Raw genomic sequence first — 26,155 nt, 5'->3', positions numbered from 1 at the left:
TGAGCGCAGAGGAGGAGGAGGCGGCGGCGGCGGCGGCGAGAGAGCGAGCACCCAGCGCCCGCACCCACCCCGGGGCCGCCCGGGACGCCCCCTCCTGAGCGCGCGCCCCCCCCGTCTCTCTTGCAAGCGCCGGGGCAAAGGCGGAGACAGCGGGGTCCCTCCTCCCCCCCGTTCCCTCCAGGGGGAACCCCCCTTCCCCCCTCCTTGGCTCGGCGGCTGCACCCCCTCCCTTGCCCGCCCCTCCGCCCCTGCCCCCTCCCTCCCCCGCCTGGGGCCTTCCCGGGCCTTCGGCGGCTGCAAAGAAAAAAAGAGAGAGAGAGAGAAGGGAAAAAAAAAGCAGTGGAGGGAGCGGCGGCGGAGGAGAGCGCGCGCGCGCCCCCTCCCTCCCTCCCTCCCTCCCCCTCCCCCCAATTTCCACCGCGGCCAATTCATGGACAGGAACTACCCCAGCGCCGGCTTCGGGGACCCGCTCGGCGCCGGGGCGGGATGGAGTTACGAGAGGTCAGCGAAAGCTAGGTAAGGAGCCGAGGATGGCCTGGTGGAAGGGGCCAAGGGGTGGGGGCCCAGCCGGGCCAGGCCGGGCCCGCCCGGCGACGCGTGCATCGCAAACTCCCCTCCGGCTTGCAAGGGAGCGGCCTTCCTCGGTTTGCAACAACGCCGCCGCCCCAGTTTGCAAATTGCAAACTCCGCCAAAGCCAGCTTCGGCATGCAAAGGGAGAGATGCAGCGGGAAAATGGGGGTGCAAAACAATTTCGGACGGAAAGGCCTTGGGAAGGTGGGAGGGACTGGCGAAGCAAGGCCTGGACTTCCCCCCATCCTTGGATTCCCGGCTTGCTGACCCCTCCCCCTCGCGCCCCAGGTTCTGCTCTTGCAAAGGTGGCAAGAAAAGAAGGTTCAGAACGCAGACCTGGGGGCGCGCCCCCCCTTCCAGGTCCTATTGTTCCGGGACTGCGCGAGGCCGCGCCACTCGGGCCCCCCCCCACGAAATTCCGAGCGCAGAGTGGGCACGGGGCCCCGCCCCCTTCCTAAGCTGGGGTTCTGTGTGTATAAGGGGGGGTCCTGGCATTTGAGACACGCCCCCTTTAACTCCCCCACCCCCAAAGGCAGAGAATCCTAGTTGATGGCGAGGAGCGGAGTGTTTGACCTCTTGAGTCTGGGCCATGGCTTGGGGCCCTTGCATGGGAAGATTGGGATGTTTCCCGGGCGTGTGGTTGTGTGTGGGAGCTTGGGCCCTGTGCGTGCGTAGCTAGCTGGCAGCCTGTTCACCTGCGAATCTGCCCCTTTCCTGCTGTTTGTGTGGCGCCCTCACTCTTCACCTGCCCCCCAAGCCCCCCTTCCCCCACACACCTCGGTTTCCCAGCATGGCTGGGCATGACCCCACGTGCATTAGGACTTTCCGTTTGGGACTCCTCGCTCTGTATCTTCCCTTCCCTACGGGTGAGTTGGATACTCGTTTGCATACATACCTGGCTTTGCATGGGCCCATGCATTTGAACCTCAACCCCGGGGGATGGACGGTGTTCATGTTCACACTTGTACCTGGTACTTTCCCCGAATCCTATCCCCTCCCTACCCTCCATCCCTTCCGTTTGGGGAACAATCTGCCTCCTGCTGCCGACTCGGTTTGCACCAACCCTTGAGGCTCAAGGGCCTATGTGTTCCCACGTGTCTGCAGAAGAGGGGGCGTCCATGTGCCGCTCTGGGGTTGGCCCCAGGGCCTTGTGTTACCAGCGGGGTCGGGGGCTGTGGTAGGAGGTTTATGATAACTGGAGCCACTTCCTCTGACTCTTGGCCCTCTCTGTGTTTGTCTCAGAGTGATGTTTGTTTGTAAACGTGAGACAGGAGTTCTGTTTACTGGGGCTCGGGTGGGGACCATTTCTGTGGCTTCTTAGTTGGGTACCCCGATTCCCTTGTTTTCTCCACTTTAGGGCCCAAGGTTCCATAGGATAACCCCCAGTCACCTGGAAGATTTCCCCCAACTCCCGGGGGATTTGCTGAGTTCCCTTCTCCGAGAGCAGCTTCGGAGGACAACCTAACATCTCCCCCTTCCCCCCCAGCTTGGTCTATGGCAGCTCCAGGACCTCGCACCCCGAGACGGACATCTTACACCGCCAGGCCTACGCGGCCCCCCACCCACTGCAAAGCTATGCCACCAACCACCACCCGGCAGGTACGGCCCCCGTCCCGCCCCACCTGGGCCGGCCCTCCCTCCGAGGCAGCTGATTGGCTGCTGAAAGTTCCACCTCTCCTAATTGGCCGTGCCCTGCATCCTGGCCCGCCCCTTGCTCCCTCTCCTCTGATTGGTTGCTCTGACGCTGCTTAATTTCACGCCGGATTCGTCCGCCCCTGTCTCTGGCCCCGCCTCTTTCGCTCCTATTGGCCCCATCCTTTCAGCCACCAAATCCCACCTTCTCTTCCAGGCTTTTCCGCCTCTCCAGCCCACCCCAGTCCCTTCCCTCTGGGTTTGCCCGTCCTCTTGGCTCCTTGGTTCTCTGAATTCTTTCTTCCTGATTCCATGGCTTCCTGATTGGCTCCGATTCTTTGGACCGCCCCCTTTTTAGATTTGCCCACTACGTTACTCTCCTCCTCTGGCCCTGCCTCTAACGTTTCTGATTGGTTTCCTTTAATCCCGCTGCCCTCCTTCCTGGACCAGCCATGAGACTGTTGTCCAGTTTGATCCTTGACCCTCCTGGTTGGCCCCTTCCCTTTTTTTTCTCTCCACCTTTTTTTTTCCTGGATCCTCTTAGACTCAGCCCCTTTCGAGTTGTTCTCTATTCTTCCCAGTGGGTCCCGTCATCACATCCCTTCCCCTTCCTTGCTGGAAATGCCCAAATCCTTTGCCCCCCACCCCATAAGGACGCTCTGCTCTTTTGCTCCCCCTTCCTTCACTTCTGGATTTTTCTACTTCTTTGTCAACCTTTCTTCTCTGGGCCTCCCTGCGCTTATTATTGCATTGCATTACATCCCATTCTGTTTATTTTTTTTTTTTTAATTTTTTTATTTTTTTTAAAGATTTTATTTATTTTTTCCCCCCAAAGCCCCAGTAGATAGTTGTATGTCATAGCTGCACATCCTTCTAGTTGCTGTATGTGGGACTCGGCCTCAGGATGGACGGAGAAGTGGTGCCTCGGTGCGCGCCCGGGATCCGAACCCGGGCCACCAGCATCAGAGCGCGCGCACTTAACCACCAAGCCACGGGGCTGGCCGCCATTCTGTTTATTGTCTGCACTGTCTCCTCTTTGAATCTGCCCCTTTCCTTCCCTTCAACCCCTTTCTCTGACTCAGCTTGCCTTTGGCCTTTTCCTTTTCAACCCTGCCCTATCCCCCACCTAGCTGACTCTGTCTCTCCGTCCCTGGCCAGGCCTCTCTGGACTCTTCGACACTGGCCTCCACCACGCGGGCTCAGCAGGGCCCGACGCCTCCGTCATGAACCTCATCTCGGCCCTGGAGTCCCGGGGCCCGCAGCCTGGCCCCTCTGCCTCCTCTCTCCTCTCCCAGTTTCGCAGTCCTTCCTGGCAAACAGGTAAGCCCATTGCCGGCCCAGGAGGGCCAGGGTGGGGCTGGCTTGTGGTCTGCTCTGACCTGTGGTCTCCTTCATCATCCCCAGCCATGCACACGCCAGGCCCCACGGAGCTCTTCATCTCAGGCGCTCTGCCGGGTTCCAGCACCTTTCCATCTTCCTCTGCCCTGTCGGCCTACCAGCACCCGGCTTCCTTTGGCAGCCGCCCCTTCCCAGTGCCCTCATCCCTCAGCCTCCAGGACCCCCCATTCAGTCCCCCGGCTAATGGGCTCCTGTCCCCTCATGATGTGCTGCACCTGAAGCCCTCACAGGCACCCACGGTGCCCTCCTCACTAGGCTTTGAACGCCTGGCGGGGGGCGGTGTCCTGGGGCCCGCTGGTCTCGGCCCAGCCCAGACCCCTCCTTACCGCCCTGGTCCCCCAGACCCACCACCACCTCCCCGCCACCTCCCAACTCAGTTCAACCTGCTGGCTTCCTCTTCTGCTGCTGCTGCCGCCGCCGAGCAATCCTCCCCACAGCTCTACAACTTCTCGGGTGCTGCCCCGGGACCGCCGCCGCCAGAGCGGGCCCTGCCCCGCCAGGACACCGTCATCAAGCACTACCAGCGGCCGGCCAGTGCCCAGCCCCCACCGCCTCCGCCACCAGCCCACGCCCTCCAGCACTACCTGAGCTGTGGAGGCAGCTATCCCTCTATGGGCCACCGGGCCAACCTGGCCTGCAGCCCCCTGGGCGGTGGGGAGCCCTCCCCGGGCGCTGGGGAGCCTAGCAAGGCTGGGCCCAGTGGAGCCACGGCCGGGGCGTCGGGCCGGGCTGCAGGCCCTGAGGCGGCCGGGGGAGGTGGGGCCGGGGGTGGCGGCGGAGGTTACCGCCCCATCATTCAGTCGCCTGGTTACAAGACGGGCAAAGGCGGTTACGGAGCAGCTGCGGGGGGTGCCAACAGGCCCCCACCGCCCCGTTCAACCGCCACGCCCAAATGCCAGAGCCTGGGTGGGCCAGCAGCGGCCTATGCCACTGGGAAGGCTTCTGGGGCTGGCGGCACAGGAGGCCAGGCTTATTCCCCTGGGCAGCCCCAAGGGCTTCTAGGACCCCAGGCCTATGGGCAAGGGTTTGGAGGGGGTCAAGCACAGGACTTGAGCAAAGGCCCTAGCTACTCAGGGGGGCCCCCGCAGCCCCCCAGCGGCCCCCCGCCTCCTGGCTTAGCCACGTGTCAGAGTTACTCCCCGGACCAGCTGCAGGGGCAGCTCTATGGGGTGCAGGGCGAGCCGTACCCAGGGCCAGCTGCCCACTCCCAGGGGCTGCCCACGGCCAGCCCCTCGCTCAGCTACAGTACTGGCCATTCCCCAGCGCTCTCAGGCCACGGGGGTGGCTGGGGGCCCAGCTCCCTGGGGGCCGGTGGAGAGGCCAGCCCTTCCCATATCATCCGCCCATTGCAGTCCCCACCTGCCCCCGGCCGCCCGCCTGGAGTCGGCTCTCCGGGAGCCCCTGGCAAATACCTGAGCTCTGTCCTGGCCTCAGCCCCATTCCTGGCGCCCCCAGGAGCCGGCAGCTATGCGGCTGGAGCAGGTGGCTACAAGGGCAAGGGGGACGGCTCAGAGCTGCTGGCGGGCCCCGGTGGGCCTCCCGCCGAGCGCACGGAGGATGAGGAATTCCTCATCCAGCACCTCCTGCAGGCGCCCAGCCCCCCACGGACCTCAGGGGCAGATGGCTTGGTGGGCGAAGATGGGGCGGCGGACGCCTCTAAGGGACTTGGAGGGAGTGGCGGGGCTGGGGGTCCCCCGGGCACACCCTACGAGCTGGCCAAGGAAGACCCCCAGAGGTACCATCTGCAGAGCGTCATCCGTACCAGTGCCAGCCTCGATGAGGGTGCCACAGCCGCCCTGGAGCTGGGCCTGGGGAGGCTGAAGGAGAAGAAGAAAGGGCCAGAACGGGGCGGCGAGACCCCTGAGGGGTTGGCCACCTCAGTTGTCCACTATGGGGCAGGTGCCAAGGAGCTGGGGGCCTTCCTCCAAAAGAGCCCGCCACCCCCACCTCCCACGGGCCAGCCCGCCCAGCCCACCCCCCACGGCCTCCTTCTGGAGGCGGGGGGCCCTGACCTCCCTCTGGTGCTGCCCCCACCTCCCCCCCAGCTGCTCCCCTCGGTCCTCAGCCACGCCCCCAGCCCCTCTTCCAGCGCCCCCAAAGTCGGTGTCCATCTCCTCGAGCCAGCCACCCGTGATGGGGCGCCCCAGCCGCCCCCGCCGCCCCCTCCTCCACCACCCATGCCTCTCCAGCTCGAGGCCCACCTCCGCAGCCATGGCCTGGAGCCCGGCGCCCCCAGCCCCCGCCTGCGACCTGAGGAGAGCCTGGAGCCGCCGGGGGCCATGCAGGAATTGCTTGGGGCCCTGGAGCCGCTGCCCCCTGGGCCTGGTGACACTGGTGTGGGCCCACCTAACGCCGAGGGCAAGGATCCCTCGGGCGCCTACCGCAGCCCCAGCCCGCAAGGCACCAAGGCCCCCCGCTTCGTGCCACTCACTTCTATCTGCTTCCCTGACTCTCTGCTCCAAGACGAGGAGCGCAGTTTCTTCCCCACCATGGAGGAGATGTTCGGGGGAGGGGCGGCCGATGACTACGGCAAGGCCGGGCCACCCGAGGACGAGGGTGATCCCAAGGCGGGGACCGGGCCACCTCCGGGCCCCCCTGCCTATGATCCCTACGGGCCCTACTGCCCTAGTCGGGCACCTGGAGCCGGGCCGGAGACGCCGGGCCTGGGCCTGGACCCCAACAAGCCGCCTGAGCTGCCCTCCACGGTCAACGCCGAGCCCCTGGGCCTGATCCAGAGTGGGCCACACCAGGCAGCCCCGCCGCCCCCGCCAGCCCCGCCGCCACCTGCCTCGGAGCCCAAGGGAGGCCTGACCTCGCCTATCTTCTGCTCCACCAAGCCAAAGAGGCTGCTCAAGACGTCCTCCTTCCACCTGCTCCGGCGCCGCGACCCGCCCTTCCAGACGCCCAAGAAGCTGTACGCCCAGGAGTACGAGTTCGAGGCCGATGAGGACAAGGCCGACGTGCCCGCAGACATCCGCCTCAACCCCCGGCGCCTGCCTGACCTGGTGTCCAGCTGCCGCTCCCGCCCGGCCCTCTCGCCACTGGGCGACATCGACTTCTGTCCCCCCAACCCGGGCCCCGATGGCCCCCGGCGCCGCGGCCGCAAGCCCACCAAGGCAAAGCGCGATGGCCCACCCCGGCCCCGGGGGAGGCCCCGGATCCGCCCGCTGGAGGTCCCCACCACCGCTGGGCCCGCCTCGGTCTCCACGCCCACCGAGGGGGCCAAGAAACCCCGGGGCCGGGGCCGCGGCCGGGGCCGGAAGGCCGAGGAGGCAGGGGGCACCCGGCTGGAGCCCCTGAAGCCGCTCAAGGTGAGGGGAATTGGAGCCCAGATGCGTGAGTCTTAGAGAAAGGAAAGGATGGGGGCCACACCTGAGGTTCTTGGGCGTGATGGAGGATACGGTTTACATTCCTGAAGCTTTTAGGGAAACGAATGTGAGGGCTGGAATTCCAGGGTTCTTTTGTTGGAAAGATCTGAGAATTGAAATTTGGTTCTAGAGGCAGGCAGGGAGTTGAAACTTGGGTTCTCAGCTTCTAGATCTCAAAGGACTAGTGATCAGAAGGGTCTAGATTCCTGGGTCTTACGGGAGGAGGGTCTGGAAACCTGGACTCCTGGGCTGTAAGCAAGGAGAGATCAGTGAGTAACGAGGGAGGGACTTCAGTCCTGTCATTCTGGAATCTGAGAGAAGGGGACCGTGGGCTTGAATTCTAGAATTCTGGGAATTTGAACTTTAAGGTCTTAAGTGCGGTGGGGGCGGGGGGCACAGGCTCCTGGGTCTGAGGGAGGGGGAGACTAGGGGCCCCTGACTCATGGGCTCTGACTCCCTACTGCCCCCATATCTAGATCAAGCTGTCTGTGCCCAAGGCCGGCGAGGGTCTGGGAGCCTCCTCGGGTGACGCCATATCGGGCGCTGACCACAACAGCCTGGACTCGAGCCTGACTCGGGAGAAGATCGAGGCCAAGATCAAGGAGGTAGAGGAGAAACAGCCAGAAATGAAGTCGGGCTTCATGGCCTCCTTCCTGGACTTCCTCAAGTCAGGCAAGCGCCACCCACCACTCTACCAAGCCGGCCTGACGCCCCCACTCAGCCCCCCCAAGAGCGTGCCGCCTGCTGTGCCAGCCAGAGGCCTGCAGCCGCAGCCCCCCACCGCGCCTGCCGTGCCACACCCCCCACCCACCGGCGCCTTCGGGCTCGGGGGCGCGCTGGAGGCAGCCGAGAGCGAGGGGCTGGGGCTCGGCTGCCCTTCGCCCTGCAAGCGCCTGGACGAGGAGCTGAAGCGGAACCTCGAGACACTGCCTTCCTTCTCCTCGGACGAGGAGGACTCTGTCGCCAAGAACCGGGACCTGCAGGAGAGCATCTCCTCGGCCATCTCCGCCCTCGATGACCCGCCCCTTGCTGGGCCCAAGGACACCTCCACCCCCGACGGGCCCCCCTTGGCTGCAGAGGCTGCAGTCGCGGGCCCACCCCCTCTCCCGGGGCTCCCCAGCGCCAGCAGCAGTGGCACACCTGGTGAGCTCTGGGAAGATGGTGTGGGGGCTGGGCAGAGGTTTCCTGTTATTCGGATCACTGGGTACGGTTGTTCAGGTTTCACACTGTTTAAGGGACACATTCATGTTGTTGGTGATGTAGATTTGCGTATTTATGAAAGTAGCTTCCTGACTGAGGGCAAACGAGTGTTTTGAGAAAGGGATGTCTTTTTTTAATCTGCCCACAGCTGCTAAGTAGACTAGTGGGGGCCCCAAGGTGGGCAGTGGAGAACGTTGGGGGACAGGGGAGTGACAGAGCACTGAGAGAACTTTTAAAACTGGTGGTGTATATTGGCCTGAGAAAGGCTCTGGGAGTTAGAAGTGTGTGATAAAGGACAGAAGGGTGTCTAGGGGGCAGAGAGACACAGGACCATTGACTAGTCAGGTCTTGGGGGCAGGAGGGAAAGGCTGGGGGTGCGGTCGGATCTGGATGGGGTTCTGTCTTGAGAGAAGCTTTGGACAAAATTTAAAGGGCTTTGATTGGGGGAACAGGCATTGGGGGTTGAAGGAGGTGGAGTTTGGAGGGAGACACTGGGGTGGTCAGTGAGGCACTTGAGGGCTCAGGGGGGTCTTAAGGAATGGAGAGGGCTTCCAGCGGGTTGTAGAAAAGTGGGAAGCAAGGAGTGAGGAAGCAGGAGGTGTGAGGCTGAAGGGAGACATCAGAGAAAAGATGAGAAACACTGGAAGGTTCTACATGGAGTGCCAGGGTCTGCTTACCGGGAGAGAACATCAGAGTGAGAGTCTTGGAAGGGTCAGAAAGGCTCGGAACTAAGGACCTGGGTCTGGAGAACCAGCACTTTTAGGAGTCAGGAGAGTTCAAGGCGATAGAGGGGAACGGTACAAAACCCGCTGGGAAGTTAGCAGGAAAGAGGGGGCGTTCACGGTCCCGAGAATCCAAGGAAGGCCCAGGAGGGGCATGGATGGAGGAGAATGAGACCTCTGAGCAGGAGATGAGGAGGTAGAGGCACAGAGGGAATGACTGAGGAATTGGGAGGAACAGTAAGGAGTGGCTGTGAGGCAAGAAAGAGGCATTTCAGGACTAAAAGGGGCATTAGGGATAGCAGACAGGTTTCAGGGGCTCAGAGTAGCCAATAGAGCCGGGAAGGGGCAGTCAGGGAGGGACTTTGATGTAGCAGAAGGGCTATGGGGGAGCTGGGTGGCTGTAAGGGGCAGAGGGGCTGTTGGCACAGGAAGGGACATGCAGGGACTAGAATGAGGCACTAGGGATGGGTGGTGAATGGCATTTGGGAATCAGGAGGCATGTCAAGGAAGGCAAGGAGCTTTGTGGGGACTAGGCTAGGGGCGGGGCATGGGAGAAATGACCGGGGTGGGGGACGGTTTTGATGGGACAGGAGATGACTCTCGGCCATTGCAAGGGGAACATTGAGCAATGGTATTGGGACACAGAACTACACTAAGAGCCGGGGTCTTTGGAGGCTGGGGAAAGATAGGCAGGAACAGAGCCGCGTGTCTGGGTGGGAAGGCTTATTTTAGGACATTGGAGAGAGAAGTTAGAGGGACGTGGACTTGTGGGTGTTTGGGGACAGGGGTGGGTAATGAAGGTCAAGGAGGGGACAGGGGACAGGTGAGCAGGGTCATACAGGAGCTTTGAAGAAGGAGGAGGGGCAGCAGGAGAGGAATAAGAAGTGGAGATGGAGGGGGATTGGGGGCAGAGATGGTGTTAGGTGAAGAACTCAGTTTGATTAGGAGGGATGCTGTGGTGCAGGGTTGGAGACAGCCAGGAAGGTCTGGGAGCGTCTTGCACTGACTGGAGATGTGCGGGGCACTGAGGGCCTGAGTGACGTGCGGGGGATGTCGATGGGCAGCGAGTTGATGCTCGGAAGCCAAGCCCGGGAGGAGGGGGTGGAGGGGGCCTCGCAGCCCCGACGTCCAGCCCTGACGCCCCTCTCGCCCCCAGAGCCCCCGCTGCTGGAGGAGAAGCCCCCGCCGTCGCCGCCCCCCGCCCCGACGCCCCAGCCGCCGCCCCCGCCGCCAGCCCTGCCCTCGCCGCCCCCACTCGTGGCCCTCGCGCCCAGCTCGCCGCCGCCACCGCCCCGCCCGGCCTGCCCTCGCCGCCCGCCCGCCGCCGCCCCCGCCGCCCCTCCCGAGGAGCCCGCCGCCCCGTCCCCCGACGACCCCGAGCCGCCGGACGCCCGGCCGCTGCACCTGGCCAAGAAGCAGGAGACGGCGGCCGTGTGCGGGGAGACGGACGAGGAGGCGGGCGAGAGCGGCGGCGAGGGCATCTTCCGCGAGCGCGACGAGTTCGTCATCCGCGCCGAGGACATCCCGTCCCTCAAGGTGAGTCCCCGTCGGGGACTTGGTCCCTCGAGCGTTTGTTGAGTGCCTATTGGATGACAGGCCCGGTGATGGGGCTGCAGGTGCAGGGGCCCTCCTGAGTTCACGGTCTGATGGGGCTGCTGGAGGTGGCCGGCTGGCACAGTGGGGGACGCATGGGCCTCTGAGATGTGGTTTGGGTGTGTATACGTCTGTTACCTATAAGTAAGATACAGCCATTGACGTTTATTGCCGATACCCTGCTATGGGTGCTCAGGTTATGGAAGGAACAAAGCAGGTGAGGGTCTGGTCTCATGGAGCTTCCAGTAATGGCACAAGCTAAGACAGACAGCTTTACAGTGTGGTGGAAACCTGAGGTGGTGACATAACGTACCTCTGAATACACACATAACTTGCAAATATAATAGCCAATGCATTGTTCGAGAATGCTTGTATGTCAGGCCACATCCTGAACGCTTTATGTGGACCAGCCCAGTCACTACTTCTGGTTACTCTACACCAAGGGTTTGCAAACTCCCGGGCCAAATCCAGCCCTCTGCCTGTTTTTATAAATAAAGTTTTATTGGCATATAGCCACGCCCATTCATTTATATATTGGCCATGGCTGCTTTCCCCATACCATGGCAGAGTGGGGTAGTATAAGTGTTTGACATGGGGAGGTGACATCAGACACGTGTAGTGCCTGTCACAGGGCATGAGGGTAGGTCAGCAAACCGTTATCACCCTGATGGTGACACCAAAAGCTAAGGCCATTCTCCGTATTAGTCACTGTCACTGACTGGGTATTGACAATGAGGCAGCAACCATGTAGGGCCCTTGATGGACATTGTCATGTTTAATCTTGGATGTCGTTTCTTCTAAAATATGGATGGAGAACTTGTGGGATGAATTGATTATAAGGATAATGACTATTATTATACTTTCTTAAGTGTGTTTTGTGAGATGAACTTTATGTGTTTTTTGCTGTATTATTTTTAATGTATTTTATTGGGGGAAAAGTAGAGCAGATGGAATCATGGGACTGTGTGTACCCATTACTCAGCGTCCACCATTGGCACCTCCTGGCTGGTCCTGTTTCCTCTCCACTCCAGCACCTTCTGCCCCCTGGTCTACCCCACCAACCCTAGACAGCATATCCTTTCATCCATACTTTATCATCTTTTTAGCATATTTGATACATCCAGAAGGACATGCATAAGAGATATGTAGGTTATAAAGCAAAATGCTAGCGTGAACACTCATGTCCCCACCACCCAGCCAGCAACCAGAACATTCCTGAGGCCTCGAGTCTTGCGTGTCCCTCGCTGGCAAGGCCTCCTGCGTCCCCCATGGTCATACTCACTCCCATGGTGTCCGGTGTACATTATTTCATTTTAACTTCACAACTTCTGAGGCCTATTTGGCCATCAATCTCGGACAGGTGAGGAAGATGTCAGAGCAGTGATAGGAACAGCTGTCAACTCCCAGGCGACAAGATCTGGGAGATGTCACAGTCAGAATTTAGTTTGATCCTTTTTTTTTGTTTAACTGTGACCACGTCATATGACGGAATTTATCATTTTAACCTTTTTTTTTTTTTTTTTTTTGGTGAGGAAGATCAGCCCTGAGCTAACATCCATGCTAATCCTCCTCTTTTTGCTGAGGAGGACCGGCTCTGAGTTAACATCTATTGCCAACCCTCCTCCTTTTTTTCCCCAAAGCCCCAGTAGATAGTTGTATGTCATAGCTGCACATCCTTCCGGTTGCTGTATGTGGGACGCGGCCTCAGCATGGCCTGAGAAGCAGTGCGTCGGTGCGCACCCGGGATCCGAACCCGGGCCACCAGTAGTAGAGCGTGCGCACTTAACCGCCAAGCCATGGGGCCGGCCCTTAACCATTTTTAAGTGTACCGTTCAGTGGCATTAAGTCTTTATGTTGGGCAACCATCACTACCATCTGTCTCTGAGTTGTATCTTTATAATCACCTTTTGTTATAGGGGTTAATATCCCCATTTTACAGGGAAAGAAACTGAAGCTCAGCGCGGTAAAGTAACCATCCCAGGCACCCGCACCCAGCTCCACCGGCCCCGGGAGCCTGTGCTCTCAGCTCCCGATTCACTGTTCTCTCTGTACATTCTGTCAAACATTGATGATGGCAGCAGCCAGTGCGGCTGGGTGCCCAGCACTGGGCCAGATGAACAGAGCTCTGGAGTGGAGACTGTGCCTGTCCCCAATTTATAGATGAGGAAATTCATGTTCAGAGAGAGGCAGTCATTCAGGTGGCAGGTGCCAAGCCGGGATTGGAGCCAGGGCCATCTGATACCACCTCCCAGCTGGCACGGGGCAGGGGAGAGGGCCAAGGAAGGGCTCAGATGCTTAAAATACAGCATGAGTGTGCGTTATAATGGGGGACACAGCTCCAGGACTGAGCCACTCATGCAGACACTGGGGACTCATTCATGTGGCTGGAGTCGGGGCAGGCTGGCAGCATGCTTATTGAGAGCCCGGCTTTGATGTTAACATGCCTGGTTCGAATCTCTGCCACTTCTGAGCTGGACTGGTGTCGAACCTTCCTGAGCCTCCACTTCCTTATCTGTAAAATGGGGCTGATCATTTTAGTAGCTCCTTCACGCAATGTGAGGACTCGGGCATTACAGCTTGTCCAGCGTTCCAACTGTGGGTGACACGCAGAAAGTGCCCTATAAGCTTTGCTTCTGTTGCTCATCTTGGTGATCTTGGGCAAATCTCTAGTGTGGAACTTGGCATACTTTTTCTGTAAAGGGCCAAATAGTAAATATTTTAGGTTTTGCAGGCCACGTAGGGTCTCTGCCACATATTCTTGGTTTTTGTTTGTTTGTTTGTTTTACAATCCTTTAAAAATGTAGGAACCATTCTTAGCTCGTAGATCTATAAAAATGGGCCACAGCCCGTAGTTTGTCCTAGAACAATGAGTGCAGTAGAATTTTCATATGAGCCATGTACATCATTTAAACTTTTTTGTATCCGTGTTTAAGAAAAGTTAAATGATGGGTGAGATTAGCCACAGGAATGTATTTTCTTTAACCCAGCATGTCTAAGATATGATTTCAGCATGTAATCAATCTGGAAAAAGTTAATGAGATGTTGTCCGTTCTTTTTTGCATACCAAGTCTTCGACATCCAGGGTATGTTTTACGCTCATGGAACATATCGATTTGAATCAGCTGTATTTTAAGTGCTTAAGAACCACGTGTGGGGAGAGGGGCTGCTGAATTGGGCAGTATGGGGTTAGCCCCCTCTTTGCTTCTGCTTCCTCTGTAAAATGGGAGTGATAGTATTAACTCCCTGTACTGGGGGATGTTGAAGATTTAGCAGGATGTAAACTCTGAGCATGTAATAGTTTGTTAGGATGGAGAAAAGTATGGGGAGGATGGTCCAGGCAGAGAGAACAGTCTGTGCAAAGGCCCTGTGGTGAGGGGCAAAGCATGGTGTTTGTGATGTGCAGGAATGCAAGGGATTGAGTGGCTGGGCAGTGAGTGCTTAGGCTGGGAAGGTGGGCAGGGGCCAGATCGTCCTGGGATGAGATCAATGGGCACCTGCTTGAGAATCCATTCTGGGTTGTCCAGTGGTTGCTAGAACCCCTGGCCAGCAGACAGATGGCTGGGGAAGTATCCAGTCCTGATGACAGTCTGTTCACTGCCTCAGTTCTGTGACACTGACTCCCCTATTGGTGAACCCTGTAGCTTTCTCCTTAACACCAGGCTCCTTGCTTCTAGCTGACTCACATCCTGCTGCTTACCACCCTTGTCTCAGCTTCAGTTGTCACAGTTCAGATTCCCAGAAGAGCGTCTGATTGGTCCAGCTCAGCATTTGGAGTCAAGATGGGGTTCAGGATTTGCCTGTTGATTGGCTGCCGCTACTCTGATCTCCTCCAATCAGCTGTGGCTTCCATTGAGTAGGGGCTGTGGGTGGGGCAACTTCCCTAGGAAGGGGAAGTGGGCGTGGTCAGTGATATGATGGACTTGAGGAGAGGCAGGAAGGACCTGGCTTTGGGACTAACTGGCTCTGGTTGGGGAGCAGGCAGGGATGATGTCAGGGGCTTGAGCCCAATGACTGGGGTCGGGGTGGGGGGTGGAATCCTGGGAGGAAGAGTGGTTTTGGGGGAAGATGCCAAGCCCAAATGGAATGTAGTTAGCCTAGGGGCCCAAGTCCAGCTAGAGAATTAACCGGTACCTTGGAGGAGGCAGATAGGCAGTGGAAGGAGACACAGAGGAGGGGGTGATCTCCCCAGGCTGTGGGGGCTGCTCTGGTGGATTTCTACAAGCTTCTGAGAACTGAAACAGGGAACATCATATTCACATTAAGAGGGAAAAGGCACGCCTGGTGGGGGCCCTGCGTATGTAAAAGCCTGGAGGTCAGAAAGTCTGCGGCTTGTCTGCTGAGTTTTGAGAGATCCAAATGGCCTGCTGGGCAGGGGCAGGAGAAGGGAGAGGAAACTGAGGCAGAGTCTCTCTGTGCCAGGCTGCAGAATCTGCAGTGGGGGCCCCGGAAGGTTTTGGAGCAGGGCAGGATGCAAATGAACTTTTCAGTCCTTGAAAAGGATTTGAAATGGACTTTTCAATGCTTGGTCCTCTGGCCCGGCTCCCTGAGGAGCCACGAGGGAGGACAGAACCGTGGTATCCTGGAGGAAGGCATTTGGGGTTGGGAGGCCTACACCCCTGTCTCATCCTGCCTCACTCTTTAGCCAAGAGCCTTTCTGGACCTCATTTTCATCAGGTTATTGTAACGCCTTCTTTGTATTCCCCTGCCTGATCTGAGGGACATGAAAAATCGTGGATGTGGACAGCAATTGACCCAAAACCAAGGGTAGACAGCCAGTACCTGGCACGCAGGATCCAGTGTTGTAGCTGCTACCAGTGGCAGACATCACTAATTGATCCCAGCACATTGAGCCTGGTGCTCAGGGCAGCCACGATCAATCAATTAGAGTTATCATCTGAATCCCATTTATCACTTGACTGTGGATTCTTTGACTGCAGGGCCTGCCCCTCATTCATCTCTGGGTTATCACATGCCCGGTGCCTGTTTCCCGCCATGTTCTTATTCTTTACTTCTCTGTGCCTGTCAGTTCCTCTCTTCTAGAGGCACAGCTGTCGCACACTTTCCCTGGCCTTCCCTGGTCATCTGCCAGCCCCCTCACGGAAGACATGGTCCCTCCAGGACTCATTTAGTTGTCCCTTCCAGGAAGCATTCTTGGATTTGGATTAAGTTCAGAGTCCTTCTTCTAGGCTCCCAGGGTATCTGCCACTAGTACATGTATTACTTGTGCTGTTATTTTTTTGCACCCATGTGTGGCTCCCCTGCCACTCCCCGCTCACTGCTGAGATCAGATGCTGGGTCTGACCCACAGCTGCCCGTTCCCAGTGCCTAGCCGGGGACACACAAGCCTCGGAGTGGGGGTAGTGGTCTGAGTGTGGTGGGGGGAGTGGAGGTGGGGGAGCCTTTCTATCACTGTGTCCTGCCGTGCTGTGGACAGGCTGATGAAATAAATGGTCTCAGGTGACCTGTCACCTGTCTGTCCTTGGCACCAGCCACAACCTCGCCCTGTTTTGTCTCTTTGCTTGTCTGTCTTGTTATTTCTGTAATGAAGACCCCATGAAAGGCTTTGTCTGTCTCACTTGCCACTGTACCCCGGGGCCCAACACGGTATCTAGAAAATTGTCGGTGGGTGCTCAGGTTTTGTCATTATTTTGAGTCACGCGGGAAGCTTATACCATCACACCGTAAAGCTGTAATAACTAAAACCTTGGAGCCCCAGAATGAGCATCCTGGTTGTGAGTATTGGACCAGACTCGAGCTGCATCCCTGCCTCCCTGGGGCCAGAAGAGACCTGTCAGCCGCATGTTTGTTGATGCTTGTTGACGATGATGTCTTTTTTCTAAGGGGGTGTAGGGGGAGGACAGGGGGCTAGGAATTGGGGGCGGGAGGGGCAGGAATGGATGCTGACCCTGTTGGCCTCGCTGTGCCCCCCCCCAGCTGGCATTACAGACAGGGCGCGAGCCCCCACCCATCTGGCGAGTCCAGAAGGCCCTGCTGCAGAAATTCACTCCAGAAATCAAGGATGGGCAGCGGCAGTTTTGTGCCACCAGTAATGTAAGTCTGCAGAGGGGAGCGAGGACTCGGGGGGGGCGGCCCGGGGGCGGGGGGGTGTCTGGAAGCCGGGGTCCCCCTCACACATGGCTCTGATTCACCCTTGGTATAAAGTGTGTCTGGAAGGGGGTCTTCACCTCCCGGCAGGCTCCAGGCGGCTGCCATGGTGGCCCCAGGGCAGGGTGGGAGTCCTGGTTTGTTGGGCTGCCTATCTGGGGTGGGTGAAGGAGTTCCTCTTTCTCTCCGTAGTATTTGGGGTATTTTGGGGACGCGAAAAATCGGTACCAGCGCCTTTATGTCAAGTTCCTGGAAAACGTGAACAAGAAGGATTACGTGAGGGTCTGTGCTCGGAAACCCTGGCACCGGCCCCCAGTGCCCGTCAGGTAGCTTGGGGGCTGGGCGGTTGGGGGTGGGTGGGGCCAACAGGCATCAGGATGGAAATATGCAAGAGGGAATACAGTAGGGGGGAAGGGACGGGGGGCAGTGACGGAGAGAGCCAGAGGGGTGGAGACAGAGACCCAGAGAGATAGATCCTGAGGTGGGGGAACAAAGACTCAGAGAGAGATGGAGAGAGGCCCAGAGTAGGGGAGACATAGAGCTGTAGAGAAAGGAAACAGAAAGTCAGCAAGAGCGAAGCTGGTTCTGTGCTTAGAGCTGTGGGCTAGGCAGGGGGGTCCCAGGGAGGAGAATTTGGGTTTCTTGGGGGCTGCTGGCTGCAGTCTCTTCTATGTTTCCTTCCAGGCGCTCCGGGCAGGCCAAGGGCCCCATGTCTGCGGGGGGCAGCTCTGCACCTCCCCCCAAGGCCCTGGCACCACCTCCTAAGCCTGAGACCCCTGAGAAAACAACATCTGAGAAGCCCCCAGAGCAGATGCCCGAGACAGCCATGCCCGAGCCCCCTGCCCCTGAGAAGCCATCCCCCCCACGGCCCGTTGAGAAGGAAAAGGAGAAGGAGCGGGTGACACGTGGGGAGCGGCCGCTGCGGGGTGAGCGAGGCGTGACTGGGCGACAGACACGGCCTGAGCGGAGCCTCACTGCGGGACAGCCCGCCACCTCCCGGCTGCCCAAGGCCCGGCTCACCAAGGTGAAGGCCGAGCCGCCCCCCAAGAAGAGGAAGAAGTGGCTGAAGGAGGCGGCGGGCAACGCCGCGGCGGGCGGGGGCCCCCCAGGCAGCTCTTCGGACTCGGAGTCATCCCCCGGAGTGCCCAGTGAGGACGGTGAGGCCCTCGACGGCCACTGGACTGGAGGGGAGGCAGGGAGCAGTGACCCCGGGGCCTCCAGAAGGAGGCACGGGTGAGGGTCATCCAGAGGGCACTGCGTAGCATCAGCAAGACAGTAACAATCACAATAAGTAAATTAAAAATCATAGCAATACTAACAGTTATGTGGCACCAAACTACGTGACAGACTGTCTTCTAAGTTCTTTACGTATATTAACTTGGTTAATTTTCACAGCAGTCCTAGCGAATAGATACTCTTATTATCCTCATAGACAGATGGGGAGACTGAGGCACCAATAGGGTGCTGGGATGTGGCGTCCCACCCAAGTTGGAAGGCAGCCAGCCAAGCCTCAGGCTCTGTTCTTCAATGCTATGCTGTTTTGTCTCAGAATAGGCAGGATCTGAGGGAGATGGGGGACCAGCATCCATCCTGGAGGCCCGGAGATGGTGGTGTTCCTGGTGACCTGCTGGGTGACTCCAGGACTGGGGCATCACCTCTCTGTGCCTTAGTGACCTCACCTGTAAAATGGGTATAATAGGTAAAGCACGGAGGAAGGCACCAGCTGTGAGCTTCGTTGCTTAGAATGATGTCTGGTTTGTGAGGACAATCACAACCACAGAAATATGTGTAACAGCTCACTTTTGTTGAGTGCTCACCAGGTGCCAGGCATCATTATAAGCATTTTACACATTTTTATCTTTACATAAACCCTTTGTAGTAGGTGCTATAAAATTATCCTCATTTAAAGATGAGAAACTGAGGCACTGGGAGGTGACGTGCCTCACTCAAGGTCACACACTCTTTCAGGTATAGTGGAAGGGTGGCTGTTTGAACAGAGACTGAACATACAGCTAGTCAAATGAGAGATGGAATTCTCTCCATCAAAGCCCTGATGTAGGTTCATGGAGAATAAGAGGCTCTTCTCTACCTTGTCCAGCGTCCCAGGGTCTCACCTCTTTTTGCTCCGCTGTCCCCCAGCATGCTCTCCTCAACCACATGGTCAGAGTAGGAAGGGACACAAGGGCAGGGGAATGGGCTGGCCTTCTTTCAAGTGTGAGATCTGGGTGTGGCCCACATCCTGTCTTCTCATATCCCATTGGCCAGAACTAGTCACATGGCCACACCTGGCTGCAAGGGAGGCTGGGAAATGTAGTCTTTTAACTGTACCGTGCTCCATCACGCCAGGTGGAAATAGGTAAAGCTGGGACAGGGGATGGTGTGGAAAGTGAGGTTTGCGAAAGGCCCAGGTTTGCAGGTCTTTCCTTCTCTGGCCTTCAATTTTCTTTTCTTTTTTCTTAAACAACTTTATACATCTAATTCACATACCATATAGTTAACCTATTTAAAACATATAATTCGGTGGCTTTTAGTATAGTCGTAGAGTTGTGCTTCCATCTCAGCAATCAATTTGAGAACATGTTCATCACCCTGAAAAGAAACCCTGCACCCTTTGGCTATCACTCACCTTTCTCCCTTCCCCCCAGCCCTTTGCAACTAGTAATTTCCTATCTCTATAGATTTGCCTATTCTGGACGTTTCACGTGGGTGGAATCACACAACGTGTAGCCTTTTCTTCACTCAGCGTAATGTTTTTGAGGTTCATCCATGTTGTAGCGTGGATCCAAACTTCAGTCCTTTTTATGGCCAAATAATATTCCATTGCGTGGATATACCACATTTTGTTTTTCCATTCATCAGTTGATGGACATTTGGGTTATTTCTACTTTTTGGCTATTGTGAATAATGCTGCTATGAACATACATGGACAGGCACTGGATTTTCTGAGCCTGGGGAATGGGGGGGACTGAACTCTATACTCTTAGGGGAGCAGTTTCCCCGCCAAGGGTCAGTAGCTTTCTCTGGGTCTGGGTCTGGATGCCCTGAAGACTTTGCCCAGCCCATGAAGCCTTAGAATCAACCCTCTTGCTTGTCCAAGAACAGTCACCCTCCACGTGCTGGACGCTGATGCTCTTCTTTCTTGTATTCACAACGAAGGTTCTAGAAAGGGGCTGTGGTCATGTCCTCTTTGCCTCTTTCTTTCATCCACTCCCATCTGGCTTCCTCAGCCCCTTTCTGTAAGCATTTATTGAGCACCAACTATGTGCCATGAACTGGGGTGCCAGCAGTAAACAGAACAGACGAAAACATGTGTCCTCGTGGGAGCTGGGGGAGTCGAGCAGATAAATATGTTATGTAATAGAATACAAACCAATATGAAAAATCATCAGTGTGAGGCTGGGCGGGATTAAAGAGTTAAGAAAAATAAATCCAGCAAAGAGGATCCAGCGGGATCCTGGGTGATATTTTAGGGGGAGGGGGGTGTGGGGAAGGCTTCTGGAAATGCCATTGGAGCAGAGATCTGAATGCGATGGGGTTGGGGTCGTGTGACTTTGGGGAGAGAACATTCCAGGCTGAGTGTGTCTGAGGATCAGGAAGGAGGAGCGAGTCAGTAAGGGGAGACGACAGGGAGAAGGGAGGACAGAGAAGAAAATAGACCAGATGTTGGAGGGATGAGGGGCCTGGGGCTTTGTGACCCCATGGGAAGGATTTTGCCGTGAGCGAGACAGACGCCGTAGGATGGTTTGGGCCAAGGCCTGACGGGGTCTGACTTCCACTGCCAAGTAGTCACTCTCGCCCCTTGAAGCAGCTGTCACCAAGGTCACTCCCCCATGTGGATAAATCAAGTGGACTTTTCTCGTGCTTCTTCCTAAGGGATGTTTTGGGGCCTTCTCATGGGCATCTGCTTCTCTGTCCTCCCTGTACTCCTTCTTGAGTTTCTCGTGGGTGTCCCTCAAGTCCTACCCTTGGCCTTGTTGCTTCTTGTTCTGCACCTTTCACTTGGCAGGCTCCCAGAACTTTCCAGCGAGCCTCAGACTCATTGCTTCCCCTGGCCACCCTCCAGGCCCCTCCCCCCAGTCCCCTCCCTCCAGATCCCACTGAGCTCCCTGTCCTGGTTTCCCTTTCTCTGTGACGGCCCCACTGGCTACCCAGTCACCAGTCCAGACCCTCCGGGCACCATCCTTTGCTCCCTTGTGTCCACAGCAGAGAGGCCTCAGCCCTTCCCCTCCCGCCTTGACTGCCCCCATCCCCTCTGCTCTTTCCCACAGCCCTGGCCCAGATGCTGGCCCTCCTGCTCCCTCTATTGCTGTATCTTATCCCTACGGCCCTGCTTCATCCTCATCCTGTCTTACCTGGTCCATTGCTCTGGTCTCTGGTCTTACCCATCCCCCACATGGCCTGGGAGGGGTATTTCTACACTGACCCTCGCCCCTCCCCTGCTCAAAGCTCTCCCATAGCTCCCTAGTACCCACCAGAAAAAGCCCTTGCTCTTTCCGCCTCACATTGGAGGCCCTGCGTGGTCTGGCCTGCACTGTCTCAGCTCCCATCTCCCTCAGTCTTGCCCTTTGTGATCTGATCTCTCTGACTTGATTCACTGGTTTGGAAACTAACTATGCTGCTGCTTCAGACTTTATTGAAGCCCCATCGAACTAGTCAAACATGAAGTTCACTGGCCTGGAATGCTCTTTCCTATCACTCGAGACTCAGCTCTTGTGTGGCCTTGAACAAGCCTTTCCCAGCTCACCGGGTCGAGCTTGTTCAATGCTTGTGATTTTCTGCCGTTAGAGCGTATTACACCGGTGCTTGTCAGTGTTCCCCAGCAGACTGAGGGCAGAGGTTTCTCTCCGGGTCCCCGACGCTTAGAACACTGTCTGCCACACAGGCAGCCTCGGAGGAAGTTGGAATAGCGAGCCCATGTCCCATTTTTCCCCCAGAGCGGGCAGTACCCGGGCGTCTGCTGAAGACCCGGGCGATGCGGGAAATGTACCGGAGCTACGTGGAGATGTTGGTGAGCACAGCGCTCGACCCGGACATGATCCAGGCCCTGGAGGACACACATGGTGAGCCGAGGCCTGGGGAGGCAGGACTGGGGACCCAGACTCCCGACCCCTCCTTTGCCCTGTTGCATTGTGGGGCTGCAGTTCTTCTGACGCCCCTTCCTCATCTTTCAGACGAGCTGTACCTCCCGCCCATGCGGAAGATCGATGGCCTTCTGAATGAGCACAAGAAGAAAGTCCTGAAGCGGCTGTCACTGAGCCCAGCCCTGCAGGTGCTTGCGGGGGACCTGGGTAGCAGGTGTCTGGGGCCCAGGGGTCAGCCATGAGGAGGCTTGTAGGTGTCAGCCACCGCGGTGGTCCCCGGAGCATCAGGCCCAAGAGGGGGCAATCGTTAGAAGGATTGGGCTTGGCCAGAAGGAAAGTTGAGGGCAGGACTGTCAGGAGGAGGTCTTGCAGGCCCAGATGGAGGGGAGCTGGGATGGTGTGGAGGGGTCATTGTGAAGGTCTGTGGTGGGTTGCTGGGCAGGCCCAGCAGAGCCTGGTTATGGAGTGCAAGCTTGGAGACAGAAGGTAGACTAGAGCCTGCACCCAGTTCGCTCGGGGGCAAAGCGATAAGCAGATTCTGGTGGCTTTTCCTTAGATGTAATGCAGCCTATTATAATCTCACGCTTAATATTAAGTCATCTACATAATTTCCCTTCTAGAATGGCCTAGGGTTCTGGGATGGAATAATAGGGCGGCTCTGAGAATTCTGTGATAGAATGTTAACCTGGCTTTGAGAATTCTGGTGGTGATGTCAGTGCGGTGCTGAGAATTATGAGATAGAATGTTAGAGCAACTCAGAATTCTGGGATGGAGTGTTAGTCTGGCCCTGAAAATTCTGGGGGGGTGTTAATTTAGTTCTGAGAATTGTGGGATGGATTCTAGGCTGGCCCTGAAAATTCTGGGTGGGATGTTAGTCCAACTCAGAAAACATGGGATAAAATGTTATTCTGATTCTAGAACTCTGGGTGGGATGTTAGGATGACTCAGAGAATTCTGGGTACGGTGTTAGGCTAGAGTGAAGAATTCCATTGTAGAATATAAGGATAGGTCTGAGGATTATGGGATGGAGTATTAGTCTGGTTTTAGAGTTCTGGGATTGAACATTAGCCTGGCAATGTGAATTCTGGATTCTAGGCTGACTCTGAGAATTTTGAGTAGGATGTTAGGCTGGTGCTGAGGATCCTGGGTGGAATGTTAGTATCTCTGAGGATCCAGGGCTGGGCCACAGAGCACATTATAAGGGTCCCCAGACAGGGCTAGGCTCCTTTGCCCTTTGAAGAGACCAAGACTCCTGAGTGTCTCTCCTGATCTGCAGCCTGGGGGAAACTGAGGTATCCAACAACTCGGGGGATCTGAGAACTGGGTGGTGGGTTTCAGGTGTGTGGGTCCAGGGAGGTGTCTTACTGACTGGTCTGCTCCCCGCAGGATGCCCTGCACACGTTCCCCCAGCTGCAAGTGGAGCAGAGCGGGGAGGGCTCCCCGGAGGAGGGGGCCGTGCGGCTGCGGCCGGCCGGGGAGCCCTACAACCGCAAGACGCTCAGCAAACTCAAGAGGAGCGTGGTCCGAGCCCAGGTGGGGCCCGGACGGGAGGGGCCGGTGTGGGGGCGGTGGGGAGAGGGGCTGCCAGCGCCGGGCAGTGGGGCTGAGGCTTCATCATTCTGTCTGCCCAGGAGTTCAAGGTTGAGTTGGACAAGTCGGGATACTACACGCTCTACCACTCACTCCACCACTATAAGTACCACACCTTCCTGCGCTGCCGGGACCAGGTGAGCGCGCGCGCGCCCCCCGCCCCGCCGACGCAGCGCCCTGGGCTTCTCCCCCTCGCTAGCGCTTCCAGGGCCCCAGCTCCTCCTCCCTCAGACCCGAGCGTCCGGCCCCAGCCCCTCCTCCCTCAGACCCCGGAGTCCAGCCCCGGCCCCTCCTCCCTCAGACCCGGGAGTCCAGCCCCGGCCCCTCCTCCCCAGACTCACTATCTGTTTCTCCGTGTACTTGTTGGAGCTCAGCAGGGTCACGGCCTCCATGTGCCCAAAGTCAATGTCGTGGCCAAGCAGGAAGATGAAGAGCAGTTTACACACATATTTCTTCTTACTGTAGCCATCCAAGGCTTTGTCCCCTGGGGCCAGAGGAAGGAGGAAAGGGGAGGCAGAATGAGGATCACACCTAGAAGTCTCAGGAATCCTGGCCCCCAGCCTCTCCTCCCTCAGACCCAGGGGTCCAACTCCCAGCCCCCCTCCCCCTGGGACACTGATCCCTAGGCCCCCAGCCCCCTCCCACCGCAGGCCCTGTAGCCACCTGCCCCAGCTCCGTGTTTCACCCCTGCAGACCCTGGCCATCGAGGGCGGCGCTGAGGACCTGGGCCAGGAGGAGGTGGTCCAGCAGTGCATGCGGAACCAACCGTGGCTGGAACAGCTCTTCGACTCCTTCAGCGACCTGCTGGCCCAAGCACAGGCCCACAGCCGCTGCGGGTGACCCCACCCCAGCCTGTGGGGGGCGGGGTGCCTCCTCCATGAACCGAGAATTGGGACAGAACTGTGTCCTCAGGAGCTAACCCCGGGGCCCGTTGCCAGGGAAGGGGAGGGGTCATTGGTCAGGGTGTCTCCATGCTGCCCCCCAGGGCAGGGTTCAAAGTTCGACTCCCCCCCACCCCGACCCCCAAGCCCTCACCACTCCTTCCCCATTCCTCCCACTGTCCGGTGTACAGAGAAATTATTTATATATATGTATAAATGTCTATTTAGTAACGGTTTCCCTCCCCCCTTGCCCCAATCCCCCCTCCACGGCCATAGCCCCCGCCCCCTCCACCTTGTACATAATGTATAGGAAAAGTCTATGTATGGTTGAGGGGGTTGGGGCGGCTTCAGAGAGCTGGGGGACCCCCTCCCCCCCAAATCACTCCTTAATAGGCCAAGATCTTTGCTAAAGGCCATTCCCTCCCCAGGGCATTTGGCATCGGGTGGGAGGGGGAAAATGCATCTTGTTAATTATTTTTAATCTTATTTATTGTACATACCTGGGGCGGGGGGCTGGGGAGGTGGAGGGGGAGAGGGGTCCCCTCCTTTTGCCCCTCCTATTCCTTTTCTACTGCGATTTGTCTGTGTCTGCCCCTCTTCCCCACTGCCCCCATCCCATTGTCGTCTGGATGTGGTTCTATTTTTTATCGGTTTCCTATCCCCTCCTTCCTCTCTCTAACCTCTCTGCTCCCACCTCCCCGCCACCCTTCGTCTCTTGCTCTTTCTTGGGCTTCTGTACAACTCAACTTGTATACACTGTGTACACACAACCAGCCAAACGAAAACCCAACGGCAAACACTTTATCAGCTGGCTGGAGTATCTCTGTCCTGCGGCGTGCGGGCGGGCCTGGAGGTGGCACGGGCAGAGGGTCTGGAACTGAATGTGGCTTTTCTGGAGCCCTGGCAGGTGGTTGGGCTGAGGTCGTTGTATCCATTATGTCTCACCGTGTAACAAATTGGCCCACCCCAAACTTGAGTGACTTAAAACAAGAAACATCATTGTTTCTTGTTTGGTTGTTGGTGTCTGAGGATCATGGGAGCAGGTTAGCTGGGTGGTCCTGACCTAGGGGCTGTCTTGAGGGTACAGGCAAGTGGTCAGGCAGAGTAGTAGTCATCAAGGGATCAACTGGGGTTACAGGATCTACTTTGAAGGTGGCTCGCTCTTGTGGCTGTTGGCTGGTGGCCTCAGTTCCTTGCTACGTGGGCCTCGCTCCTATGGGGATGGCTGGCAGCTGGTTTCATCAGCAGCAAGTGATCAAGGGGAGAGAGCAAGGAGGAAGCCATGAGATTTTTGTGTGCTTATCTCGGACATCATACACCATTACTTGTGCCACGTTGTTCATTAGAGGAGTGTCATTAAGCCCAGCACACTCAGGGAGAGGGGAATTCAGCTCTGCTTCATGAAGGGAAAAGTATGCGAATTTTGGGATGTGCTTTTAAACCAGTACAGGCAGTGATGGCTGTCGGAAGTTGACCCGCTTTTCTTGGCTCCGTATGTAGACTTGAGGGCGGGTCTCTATTCTGGAACCCTGAATCCACAAGGTCACCAGGGGACTGGCAATTCAGAGGCCGGCTGCCAAGTTGATGGATTCCTCGAGCCTTGTGGCTGCTCAAGGTGTGATCCAGGACCACCAGCCTTGGAGTCCCCCAAGAGCTTCTAGAAATGTAGACTCGGGCTGTTTTTCAAATCTACTGCATCACAGCCCACTTTTTTTGTGTGTGTGTGTGAGGAAGATCAGCCCTGAACTAGCATCCATGCCAACCCTCCACTTTATATGGGATGCCGCCACAGCATAGCCTGGCAAGTGGTGCGTCGGTGTGCGTCTGGATTTGAACCCGGGCTGCCAGCAGTGAAGCACGCGCACTTACCTGCTATGCCGCAGGGCCAGCCCAACACAGCCCACTTTTTAATAAGATTCTGGGAGGATTCTATGATTTTATTTATTTATTTATTTTTCCCCAAAGCCCCAGTAGATAGTTGTATGTCATAGCTGTACATCCTTCTAGTTGCTGT

At 57.3% G+C, this 26,155-nt stretch overlaps 1 protein-coding gene across 1 annotated transcript; it reads left to right on the top strand.

The window, feature by feature from the left end:
* The first annotated feature begins 69 nt into the window (after positions 1-69).
* Positions 70-24,945, top strand: PRR12 (proline rich 12). The gene is made up of 14 exons (XM_087421347.1): positions 70-516; positions 2,058-2,170; positions 3,362-3,523; positions 3,608-6,912; positions 7,446-8,112; positions 10,048-10,427; positions 16,419-16,535; positions 16,782-16,915; positions 17,274-17,746; positions 21,524-21,649; positions 21,761-21,858; positions 23,057-23,203; positions 23,302-23,397; positions 23,954-24,945. The coding sequence occupies exons 1-14, from the start codon at positions 431-433 to the stop codon at positions 24,098-24,100; spliced, it is 6,051 nt and encodes a 2,016-aa protein (XP_087277473.1). The 5' UTR covers positions 70-430; the 3' UTR covers positions 24,101-24,945.
* Positions 24,946-26,155: the final 1,210 nt, after the last annotated feature.

This window comes from Ceratotherium simum, chromosome 33 (assembly GCF_057802395.1).
Source record: "Ceratotherium simum simum isolate JZ-2026a chromosome 33, ASM5780239v1, whole genome shotgun sequence".
Lineage (NCBI taxonomy): Eukaryota > Metazoa > Chordata > Mammalia > Perissodactyla > Rhinocerotidae > Ceratotherium > Ceratotherium simum.
This window is presented reverse-complemented; position numbering and strand designations above follow the sequence as displayed.

Excerpts from the sequence above, each read along its gene's own strand:
- PRR12 (XM_087421347.1), top strand. The coding sequence starts at position 431 with ATGGACAGGAACTACCCCAGCGCCGGCTTCGGGGACCCGCTCGGCGCC. Across the intron at positions 8,113-10,047 it reads CAGCAGCAGTGGCACACCTG|AGCCCCCGCTGCTGGAGGAG; the intron begins GTGAGCTCTGGG and ends TCTCGCCCCCAG. Across the intron at positions 16,916-17,273 it reads CGGCCCCCAGTGCCCGTCAG|GCGCTCCGGGCAGGCCAAGG; the intron begins GTAGCTTGGGGG and ends GTTTCCTTCCAG.